Here is a 12,702-nt window from a genome sequence, read left to right as displayed (position 1 = left end):
AATTTAATTCGCTGCTAGATTTTCAATCATAATTTTTTATGATATTTTATTTGTATGTTTCTGTTATGTTCAATGTAATGACATAAAAGAGCTTATTGTGGACATAGCCTAAGGGCGCTTGCACACTTCCAAAATTTTGGGAGAGCAGCGAATTTTCATGGCCTTGAAACTCATATTACTAAATATGATTGGCTCTACAAAAAGCTGCGTGAAAATGTACTTTGTCAGAGCCAATCATATTTAATAATATGAGTTTCAAGGCCATGAAAATTCGCTGCTCGCCCAAAATTTTGGAAGTGTGCAAGCGCCTTTAGAGACTCGATAACAGCAAGAATAAATTGCGCCTGCCTGAGCAGGCAGTAGAGCTGTGCGAACGCCTTTAAACAGAAAGCTGAATTACATGAGAGTGAAAAATATAATTCTGTCGACACTCTCTTTTACTCACAAAATTCTTCTTTCGGTTTTACGCTTTCTGCTTAGGGTGCATTTATTTGTCAGATTCTAAGTAATTGCACATTCTGCTTATAAATTTAAATACTTTGAATTAGTCAAAATTCGTTATTTTTTTCATTTATATATTAAATTTATACTCTACTTGAGCACTGTCAGAATCAACGTGATAATGATTAAAGTAATCACATATCACGTCATTCTCATCATTCAGTGCTTAAGAAATAAAAAGGACAGTCTGGTAAAGGCTATTATTCTTCGTAAAAGACAAATTCAGTTTTAGGACAATTAGTCAATCGTACCATTTAATTTTTTATTAAAAAATTTTTATTTCTAGAAGGCTGAAGCTAAATTAATCATAGATTTCTTTAAAATCAAAATTTTTAACAATATTTGATTGCCGTTGATCTCCTAAGTATATTCTTACTGAGTCCCATGAACGAACACGTGATAACGCAACATAAAATTGACCATGATTAAAAAGTCTCGTCTGAGATCTATTCCAATTTTTTCAAAAGTTTGACCCTGAGATTTGTTGATTGTCATTGCGAAAGCTATTTTTATTGGAAATTGTCTGCGTCCAAACTGGAAAGGGTACCGATCATCACTGTATAAAGTTATTCGATTTATGAAAACAATTTTACCAAATTTATCTCCGTCAGTTAAAATTTTACATTTTAATTAATGATTTTGTAATTCTAAAATTTGGAGTCGTGTTCCATTACATAATCCTTCATTAATTGAAAGATTTCTAATTAACATGACAACTGTATTAACTCTTAATCTTAATTCATGTGATGGTAAATTTGTCGGATTCAACGTTTCTAAGTATTCTGGTAAGAGAGCTTCCCTAATTTCATCATTATCACAGTCTTTTACAGTATTAACACTGGTATAAATTTTTTCACTTGAAGCATCTAATAGCTCAACGACTGATTTGTTTATATCATCAACGTCAACATTTCTAGCAGATAGTATTGCCATTTTTGCCAATTTATCAAATTCTTTGTTTTTAACTATGTTTCCATAAACGTCTTCTGCAATATTGGTATTAGGAGGAGCAATACAATCCATTGGTAATTCTAAATCATTATCATTGAGGTTAGCTACTCCATCTCCAACCTCTAATAAAAACTTTGAAAATTCTTTTTCATGTGGCAAGGCACGCATGTTTTCTGTTAAAGAAAATTGAGAAAAGGATGACCACAAACTGCTAAATTTAATACAAAGATTCACTAACTCACTGCGAATTGCATTTTGTTTAACTGGTAATAATTGTCGAAAATCGCCTCCAAGTATCATTATCTTCCCTCCGAAAGGCTTATTACTATTCATTATGTCTTTCAAATTTCGATCGACCAGTTTTAGAGCATGTCTTGGAGCCATGGGTGCTTCATCCCAAAAAAAGACATCGATACTTCTTAAATAATCTGCATCTTTGGATTGTACCTTAATAGTTGGAGATGAGTCTCTGTAAATTGCAATTGGTAGCTTAAAAGTTTTGTGTACAGTTTTACCTTGAGGAAGTAAGGTAGCTGCAATACCAGTAAATGCCATAGTACAAACTTTTTTTCTTTGACTTTGGAGTAAGTAGTATAAAGTTGTGTAAACAAATGTTTTTCCAGATCCTCCAGGCCCATTAATGAAAAAACATCGACATTTATTATCATCTGTTTGTTCATTATCTATTGTGTCTAAAACAATATCGACAATTTCTTTCTGTTTTTCATTAAGTTTTTCATATTGTTGAGTCCCAACAGCTTGATATTGTTGAAACATCATTTCAGATTCAATATCTTCTTCAGTTTCTGATATTTATGGCATTGTAGAAAAATTTGTAATACTTGAATTCTCGGCAGCAAGCAATGTATTTATATGAATATATGCATTTCTTTGCGCAAAACTTTCAGGCATTGTTCTTAAATAATCATGAGATAATGCTTCTTTAAATTCTTCCCATAATTCTTCAGGATGTATAGGTTGGCAGTGTATTAAAATACGCACAAATAAGTGCCGCAATTGTCTAGGCATCATCCAAACTTCTGCTTCGTGCATAGCATTTTTCCACTCATTATCATCTTCAATTAAGCCCAGTGCTAAACATGCAGATACAAAAGTCTCATGTATTATACCATTTACTGTTCTCAAATCTTGAAAACTTGTAGCTCCTTTCACTGTGTTTAATAATAATCTCAAATGAAATAATTCTGTTTGAGATGGACTTACTGAATACATACGACCCAACGTATTAAATTGTTTTTTTCTTTTTTGCCAGAAAGAACAGTTTTTCTCCTTTTTAAAAACATAATGAAATGGCATTTCAGAATAAATATATTTTCTAGCTTCTGGATCACGTTCATTTATACTAAAATACTCTGGAAGTTCTGTTGATCGGTTTAGTGCGGATCTAATTGAATTTGAATCATCAATATTTTCGACTATAACAGTTTGTTGATTTGGTAAATGAACTGGAAGTCGATAAATTGAATGACTTTTACCTTGCAAATTGTTGCTTAAAATACGACCACATGCTTCGGGTGGACTAACATAGCGAGTTTCAATGTAACTTTTTATTTCATCATGGTCAATAACACTTCTTTCGTCATTGCTTGGTGTATCTTGAATCACAACAGACGCAGCGTCATGTCCTTTAAAAATATATTTATAAAGGTATTTCACTGCTTTAATGCTAGTAACAACTTCAACATTGATATGGCAATTTAAAGCCAATAACAGACTTTTATTGTGAGGTACAACACTTCGATTGTCATATTCAAATCCATCGCGACGCGTGTAAGTGCCAGTATTTCGGCGCCTGTAATGTGGATAACCGTCTTCGTCCATATTTGTTTCATTATTAAACATATGTGGGTAATTTTTAGAACATTTTCCTTCATTATCTAAACACCAAGCTCCACAGGGCCCATGAATCATATTGGTCTCAACGATTTTATGTAATCGTAAATTTTCAGTAGGATCTGGAATTTCAGCTGAAATAAACTTATCAACAACTTCAGGTGTTGTAATTTTAAAATTTGGTTTTAAAGTTATTAGCAAGTGAACGTGTGGTAATCCTCGCTTTTGATTTTCGACTACGTATACATATGCTTGAACTTCACCAAATAATTTCTGTTTGACTATTATATTAATAAGCTCTTCTTTTTTTAATTCAAAAACGCGAGCAACTAAGTCTGGTCGGTCAGACGCAGTTTGTCCACTGAGTAGATTTTCTGTAATTTCTCTCCATTTTGGATTGCACGTCATTGATATAAATAAATCAGGTTTACCAAATTTCCGAACTATAGTCATTGCATCTTGATAGTTCTGTTGCATATATCTTGGTGATCCGGGATAAGTAGAAGGCAGAATAACAACTTTTCCAATGCGGCTATTTGTATTTTCTGACCTATTTTCTAAATGCTGTAAGAGTCCTTCATATGAATCAGCACGTAACTGTTTTTGGTTGTTTTTTAAGAAATTCATTCTATCTTTCTCTGATTTAACAAAAAAATCTACAATACATTGTTGAAATAAACGACGTCCCATTAGAATGTAATTTGAATAGTCTCTTATAGCTATGAGATATTTTACATAAGCGTTTCTGGTAACTCTGCGGTTACTGCCAACCATTTTAATACCATCATACCAACCTCTGTTTCCATAAGGATAAAATAAAGGATATGTCCAAGGTTCGACATTTGCATCCATTGAGCTGACATATTGCAAATTTTTTGTATTTTTATTACGTACTGTGACATATGATTCTGGAATTTCACCATCTGCTGTAGTTGAAAAGATTGCTGCTACTTCATTAACTCTTTGAAAATTAAAACGTCTTTTATCATGTCCTTTTTTAAGTGTAAATAATAATTCCAATTCCGGTTCTTTACCGCCATTTACTTCGGTCAAAGCATCCAATTCTTCTTTCATCATTTGATAAGAGTGTACAAATATATTATGTTCTCTCATTACGTTTTCAACTACTTGAATAACTTGTGCATTTAAATCAGAATTCATATTTAACCGATGATTTGTCGCTTCATTAGCATCAAGTATGAACAGTTGACCGTATTTTGGCAATTCATCAATCTCTGGGTATAATGCTGTATTGAATTGATAGTAAATTTGACCATGAATTTTAAAGCAGTAGGGTCCTGGTCTTCTGTTGTTGAACTCTACTAAATTGGCATTAAAAGATGCAAAAGAAAATGAACTATTAATACAACGTATTTGATTGAAAAAATGACTTGACCAAACATGAGTACCATCAAAGAGTTTTTTTAACATTTCTGGTGGATCTGGTAATGGATCTAATTTTACGTTTCCATGGCTACAGCAATCGTTAAAAGAGTTTCCCTTATTGGATACTTTTTCTGCTACAAAGTGTTTAGCATTGCAATGAATACACAGAATATCCATTGCTCCAAGATAATGCTCATTTATTTCATTAGTTAATAAAGGAAGGCTTAAGTTAGCATAACTGTGTTCATTAAAGTGATAATTATTTATAAACTGAGTTGCACTTCTGTCATGATTTTGTGAAGAATTGCAATAATCATGTTCTAATAAATGGTTACTCAAGAACGTGTCTTCGATATAGTATTCTGCTCTATTTTTATGTAAAGCACTTGGTTCGATATCAGTTTCTATTCTGTTTCTTTTTGTAGGAATATCTGACTGAACGTCATGAACAAATTTATTTTTTTGTCGGTTTGATTTTTTTTCTCGATTTTGCATCATTTTTTGGATGAATACTGTATTAATTAGCTTATTTTCAAAATCTTTAATAACCTTTTTGACTATTTTTCTATTTGTTTATTTTTATATTTGTCTATATTACAATTTTTGTTTTTTGGTCTATTTCTCTATTTGTCTATTTTTCTATTTGTCTATTTTTCTATTTGTCTATTTTTCTATTTTTCTAATTGTCTATTTTATTATTTTTTGCCAATTGATGGTTTATTTTTCAATTTGTAAATTTTTATATTTGTCTATTTATCTAATTGTTTTTTTCTATTATCTGATTTTTAATTTTCCTTTGTGTACAATCTGTTTTAATTTTATATATCTATATTTTGTGTCAATTTTTTGACAGGTCTATTAGAATATTGGAAGATTTAAAATATTAAAAGAATAAACAAAAGTTAAACAGAAATTTGTATTACAATTTAAAAAATATAATTTATTTACCTTTAGCAAAGATAACAAAATATGTAAATGACGCCGTCCCTTTAATGATAAAAAATAGAAAGATATAAAGTAATTAATAACTTTATTATCTTTGACAATTTATATCTGTCACAACGAATATTTAGCAATTTTATTTGCTTAAGAATATTTCGCACTATTTATTAGGCTTCACAGCACTTTTATTATGTGTAATTATGTGTAATCTAAACAAAATATTCGTCTACATTTCACTTCGCTGAAAGAAAAACATAGGATAATTTAATCCAAAGATGGTTTAACGCTGATATAAGTTGACTGTGCGAGTAGAACATTCGAAATGCGACACAAATCAATCGGACTAAGTGAGTGACTAATCGGATAAGTAAGTTACTAATCGATTAGTAAGTGACTAATCGGACTAATTAATCGGACTAAGTGAGGTTTAAAGGTACCGTCCCCTGATGGCGTGAAAGCGTAAACCATGTGAGTGAGTGAGAACCTGATATCTGTTCATCTCTTTCTATCGCACGATTTCTGCTTTACGCTGACGCTTTACGCCGTCATGGGACGGTACCTTAAGGTATCATTTACACCTTCGGTAAAAATTTCCAGAACGTAAAATTTTTCATTGGAGTATTAGAGACAGACTGTGTATCTGACTCTTTTACTCCAATGCAAATTTTCCGTTCTGGACAATTTTTACAGAAGGTGTAAACGCTCCATAAGTATTTACTCGCTTGTGCGACGCTGTTGTTTGTGAAAGGGCTTTCACAAATGGCGCTAATATTTGTGTCCCAGCGATATAGTCACAATTCCTTTATACCTAAGTGAAAAAGAAAATTTTTCTTCTGCTTCACTCTCATGTTAAGATGCTTGCACACTTTCATATTTTTGACCGAGCACCAAAACCAGGTTCATATTGAAGACTCGCCATAACCATAGCGCGCGTGATAACTCAGTGACACACTCTATGTATTTTAACTTCGTGGTTGTAATGCATCACTCGACCGACTGATTCCCTACCTCGATCTCTTTGCTGTTTGCTGCCATTCAATCAACATCATAAGGGACGCCAGCAACTATTCCACTTTTTATCAAAAGCCATCACAATTTATAGAAAACATGAGCTGTACATCGAGTGAGGAGATGGACTGCCTGGAGTTGGGGGACACTTGTGTGTAAGTAGTTTTCCGAAATTCTTTATGCAAAAAAAATAATATAATTTTATACAAAAATACAAAATTTACAGCACGTTTATTTTTAATATTAAAAAAATACAAAATTTACAGCACGTTTATTTTTAATATTAAATCAATTTCAAGCTGAAATTTTTTTAGTAAATTAAATTCTTTGCGTTTTAATCAATTTCGATATCAAAATATTTTTAAATTTTGATTTAACTTTTAAACTGCATTGCCGGTCTGACAGACCATTACAAAAATTTTCTTTGCTGATAACTATTTTCAAAGTATAATAAGAACTGAGGCTTTTCAGTATAGCTTAATATTTTATAAAAATCTGTTAGTTGACAACTTTTTCAAAATTTTTTTTTCAAATTTGTTGAATTTTGTGTTGCAACATAAGTAAAAAATAAAAAAAATTGAATTAAAATAATATAGAAATTACTTTTCTATGTTAAAAAGTAAAAAATATTTACAATTTTTGTGTTTAGAAAATTATAAATACTAAAAAAAACATAAAAAAAGGGAATAGCGGTCTGACAGACCGGGGGTAGCACTGAGTTTGATTTTTCAGCACGTAGCAGTTTAAAGATTAAATAAAAATTAAAAACCTAAATTAAACATTTTCAAAGTTTAATTAAAATTTAATTTTCAAATTATTTATTTTTTAACCTTCTACTATTACTAAATATTTACAGGGAAGTGACTGATGCCGTATTGGAGAGAACTGCGACCAAAAAAGATTCGCCCAATGCTCCGGTGAGATACATCATATCCAATTTAAAGGATAAAAAATTGCGGCTGGTGGTTTGGCGAGATCTACACGCTCAATATGAGGGAAAGTTGCCGAATAAGGTAACGTTTTCAAAACAATTAATAACACTGGTTTACAGTGAAATTGTCAATCGAACAAAACAATTTTTTTTCAAATAGTAGGTGTTTTTTGAGTAAGAAAATCATAGTTTTAATTTTTTTTCCTCGTGCAGTTTTTCTGTAGCTTCAAATTTTGCATTTTCGAGGTGCGACGCCACTCAAACTTACCTGTAGGAAAATAAGCTTGTTAAAATATAATAAATGAGGTATCATTGGAAAGGTAATTAAATTACCTTTCGATCCATAGGTCACAGAATAAAATTCAACAAAAAATGAGAGAGTTACAGTCGATTAAAGATGAAATTTCATGACAATTTTGATGATTTTTAGACATTTGAGTAACTTCTACTATTTTTTTCTACATCAAACAGGAAAGAATGTTTAGGTTTTAATTTTTTTATTGATAGACTATATCATTACACAAATTTTGAGCCCTTGTGGATCTCGATTGGATTAAAAATGACAATTCTACACTAAATTTAGTGAACGAAACTACATTCTTCATTTTTTATATCCCTTAAACATTTGCAGCAAAAATTGAAGTAATAAAATTTAGTTAAGCTCTAAAGTTACTAAAATCACTAATCAAGGATTTCTGAAATCGTAGATTTCGAATCCAATGTTAGTTTTCTAAATTTCAAAATGGCGGATCCAATATGGCGGACAAGTTTTTAAAAATCGATTAAATTCGTCTTAAATTCGTTACTCGGGGGTTTTCGGGGTCGCTGATTACGAATCTGATGTCAGATTTCAAAAATTAAAAATGGCGGATCCAATAGGTGCGAATTCGATGAATTTTAAAAAACTCGATCACCATTATGAATCCATAATTTTCAATTTTCGAAATCCGACATCGGATTCGTAATCAGCGACCCCGAAAACCCCCGAGTAACGAATTTAATACGAATTTAATCGATTTTTAAAAACTTGTCCGCCATATTGGATCCGCCATTTTGAAATTTAGAAAACTAACATTGGATTCGAAATCTACGATTTCAGAAATCCTTGATTAGTGATTTCAGTAATTTTAGAGCTTAACTAAATTTTATTACTTCAATTTTTGCTGCAAATGTTTAAGGGATACTAAAAATGAAGAATGTAGTTTCGTTCGCTAAATTTAGTGTAGAATTGTCATTTTTAATCCAATCAAGGTCCATAAGGGCTCAAAATTTGTGTAATGATATAGTCTATCAATAAAAAAATTAAAACCTAAACATTCTTTCCTGTTTGATGTAGAAAAAAATAGTAGAAGTTACTCAAATGTCTAAAAATCATCAAGATTGTCATGAAATTTAATCTTTAATCGACTGTAACTCTCTTAATTTTTGTTGAATTTTATTCTGTGACCTATGGATCGAAAGGTAATTTAATTACCTTTCCAGTGATACCTCATTTATTATATTTTGACAAGCTTATTTTCCTACAGGTAAGTTTGAGTGGCGTCGCACCTCGAAAATGCAAAATTTGAAGCTACAGAAAAACTGCACGAGGGAAAAAAATTAAAACTATGATTTTCTTACTCAAAAAACACCTACTATTCGAAAAAAAATTGTTTTGTTCGATTGGCAAAAAAAAGTTTTTAATTTGTAAACCTGTGTAATCTATTGTGATAAGTTTACAATTAAATATGACTATCCTTATTTTATTTTATACTAATTTAATTGAATATATAAAATTTAATAATTGTAATTTATTAATAGTAATTATCTTTAAATATTTTAAATCAACTTAATTTTTTAAATAAATGAAAAACGAATTTTTAATTTAATTTTCAGATTATAAAGATATCTAGGGGGAAAGTTTTACCTGCCAATCCAGCATTTTTTCGCCTGGAGCAAGGTCTTATGCCTATTGAAATAGCAATTCAAAATCACACAATAATAGAAATTCTATCCGATTTGCCGAAGGAACCAACAGAAAAATATTGTCCTATACCCTTTAAAGATGTCTACTGTTCAATTGGGAAGCACGTCAGTGAGTACAATTTTTATTCTTTTTAATACATAATATAATTCAATAAACTTTAAATATTCGAAATTTTCCAAATTTTATTATATCGATTCCAAATTTTATTATAAAATAAAATATAAAATTTAAAAAAATAAATTATTTTCAACATTTCAAAACATGAAAGATTTTTCATTATAAATTGGTTTCGCACTTTTAATAAAATTTTTATTAATTAATATTTTTGATTACAAAGAAAATTCAATTTTTTATTCAAAATTCAATATTTATTATTCATTCCTTTTTTCAGATATAGCGGGCTTTATTAAAATGCAAGTGGAGTCTATTGTCTTCAACAATTCCTCTTACGGATCAGGGACAATAACGGATGTTCACTACAAATTGCTGGTGAACGTCACCCAGTTTAATAAGGAGTTCAGTCCTGCAAAGGGAAAGTTTGTAAAATTAAACGGATTACTAAGAAAAAATGAACATGGGACGGCCATATTACAAATCGCTTCAATGAACGACATTCGAGAAGTACCAGATGCACCTGAAGCAACTGAAGTGGAATTAAAGAAGGGTTTCGCAAATCCACCAAAAGCAAGTTCACCAAGTCAAACATCTAATGGCGATCCTCAAGCTCAAAAATCTAATGGCTCTTCATCGGCTCAAAGCCATTCTCCACTTCAAGTACAGCTTGATTCCTCAACGGCACAAAGCCTCCCTCAAGCTCAAATGTCTCAAAATTCATCACCGTTAAAAAGCCCAGAAGAGCTTCCTAATGTTTCGAAACGATTTGTGGGTTCAAAAGAGGATTTTCCCAAGTTACCTCCTCCTAAAAAATCCAAAATGCCGGAATAGAAACTTGATTTCAAATGGCTTTATAAAAGTTCTTTTTGTTTAAAAATTAACCATTTTTATGTTCAAATTATCCAAAATGCCGGAATAGAAACTTGATTTCAAATGGCTTTATAAAAGTTATTTTTGTTTAAAAATTAACCATTTTAAGTTCAAATTATCCAAAATTCCGGAATAGAAACTTGATTTCTAATGGCTTTATAAAAGTTCTTTTTGTTTAAAAATTAACCATTTTTAAGTTCAAATTAACAATAAGCTTACTTTACTTTTCTTTTATTCCTCGTAGTACATATTATAATAAAATATAAATTTTAACTCTTCAGTATTATAAAAATATAATTTTTGTGATATATGTGATATTAATTTTATATTAATAATAATAGAGAGAATGTGCCTTGTTAATTTAAAAATTGTGCCTTGTTAGATTAAGAACTTATGTTTACTTTAAAAGTCTGATTATATTCTATTATAAGTATGTCTGATTATGTTATAAGTATTGCAAATTAATTGTAATAAAATAAATTTTCTTAAAAAACTATTATTGACTTATAATTCATCTGATTTTTCCTTGAAAAATTAATAAATAAATATTATTATTTAAAATCTAAATTTAAGTAGTTTGAATAACTTTAATATTCAATTTTTTTAGATAAAAAAATATTCAATTTTTTTTAGATAAAAAATACAATATTTAATTATTCTTTACCATTATAATAAATTATATTCTTGACCATTATTTATTTGACTGAAAATTAATAAATAAATATAATTTCAATTTTAGTAGTTTGAATAATATTCCATTTTCTATATATTTAATTAATTATTCTTTTTTTATTAATATTATTATTTTTTTATTAATATTAATTAATTATTCTTTTTTTATTAATAATCGTTTTGAGTAGATGTTAACATTTTGATGCCTTATAGTTATCGTGTGCCGCCTGGAAATATTGATTTATTTTCTCTCTCACTTAAAAAAAAAGAAAGATACAGTTTAAATTCGAAAGTTAGCGCCAAAAAAAATTGTCCAACCGCAGTGCCATCTACAACATGACTTTTTTCTTGCTATAGCATGCGTTTCTCATGTTTATGTTCAATGCTTTTCAATTCGAGTGTCATCGATTGTTTCGATATTCGATACTCTCCATGACTTCATGCTTTTTTTTTAGTAGGAACGGTTATTTGCTTTCGCGTACCGATTTGTGCACTGACTCACCCCACCTCTTATTCCACGTTCGATAAACATTACCATGTCAATGTCTGTGAGGAGTTCCAATCTTATATTCGTGTACTTTAGCATGGCATCCCATGTCAATCCTGGCGTTGTATAATAATGTGCGGGATCAAGACCGTATGAAATTAAACACTGATTTCTGAAATTTTCGAAGACATCTGCAAGTAACAATATATTAGTTTGCATATACAAATACACATAATCACCTAGATTTTGACAACCAAACTCACTCCATACTTTCTGCGCATGTACATAATCTTCATCAGAAACATTCGAATCATTCAATGTACTATAGAATTTTTCTTTCGGTGGCAACTGTGTTTCATCAAGTTTTTCCCTAGTGTCAATATACTCGTAGGGGAATACCCCTTTACGCGTTAACAATTTAATTTTTTCATTACTGTAATTTGAAAAGACTGAGTTTACAATTTTATATTCATTAAGATAGGATGCTAACTTATCCAATGATGATGCCATAAATTTAAATGAGTCGATGAAACGGAACTTCAAAAAACTACCCTTTACATTTTTAGTAAAACCAATATACTTTTCCTTATTTATAGGAAGCAGATTAACATTACCATCAAATGATGTAGCAATAGCTTTAATAATAAAATGAGCGTCGTAGCCACTAAGATTATGAAAAACAACTTTTATGGTCTGCGACTCGTGATAGTTAATGTTACAATCTTGATGTGCAGGTCCACGATACTTCCCTGTTAGATGACAATGGTCTCGCACTTTTATATCTTCATTCACGAATTTCTTTCTACAAATATGACAATTACTATCATTTCGAAATGCTGCTAGTTGGTGTGGACTTAATGTTTCCATTGGTACAGGATTCTTGAACATTAAATCTAAATTTTTAGACAAATTTTTCAACTCAGTTGAAAACCATTTAGAAGGATCTTCCTCATCCTTTGGTGATGCTTTATATGTGAATAACGAATCATCAAAGGTGCATTTTAAGTAGTAGCCAATACT

The 12,702-nt window shown here is 30.2% G+C and overlaps 3 protein-coding genes across 3 annotated transcripts; 1 reads left to right on the top strand and 2 right to left on the bottom strand.

Annotated features, from left to right (window-relative positions):
- Positions 1-1,131: 1,131 nt before the first annotated feature.
- LOC122502177 (ATP-dependent DNA helicase pif1-like) lies at positions 1,132-2,232 on the bottom strand. The gene has a single exon (XM_043612101.1). The coding sequence runs from the start codon at positions 2,230-2,232 to the stop codon at positions 1,132-1,134; it is 1,101 nt and encodes a 366-aa protein (XP_043468036.1).
- Positions 2,233-2,265: 33 nt separating this feature from the next.
- On the bottom strand, positions 2,266-5,190 carry LOC122502175. Its single transcript, XM_043612100.1, has one exon. It carries the CDS (start codon positions 5,188-5,190, stop codon positions 2,266-2,268), a length of 2,925 nt encoding a protein of 974 aa, XP_043468035.1.
- Positions 5,191-6,247: 1,057 nt separating this feature from the next.
- LOC122502170 lies at positions 6,248-10,484 on the top strand. Its single transcript, XM_043612094.1, has 4 exons — positions 6,248-6,797; positions 7,499-7,655; positions 9,449-9,647; positions 9,931-10,484. Exons 1-4 carry the CDS (start codon positions 6,742-6,744, stop codon positions 10,482-10,484), a joined length of 966 nt encoding a protein of 321 aa, XP_043468029.1. The 5' UTR covers positions 6,248-6,741.
- Positions 10,485-12,702: the final 2,218 nt, after the last annotated feature.

This window comes from Leptopilina heterotoma, unplaced genomic scaffold, assembly GCF_015476425.1.
Source record: "Leptopilina heterotoma isolate Lh14 unplaced genomic scaffold, ASM1547642v1 Lhet_221, whole genome shotgun sequence".
In the NCBI taxonomy this organism is placed as follows: Eukaryota; Metazoa; Arthropoda; class Insecta; order Hymenoptera; family Figitidae; genus Leptopilina; species Leptopilina heterotoma.
Note: the sequence above shows the minus strand (reverse complement) of the source record. Positions and strands in the feature narration are given on the sequence as shown.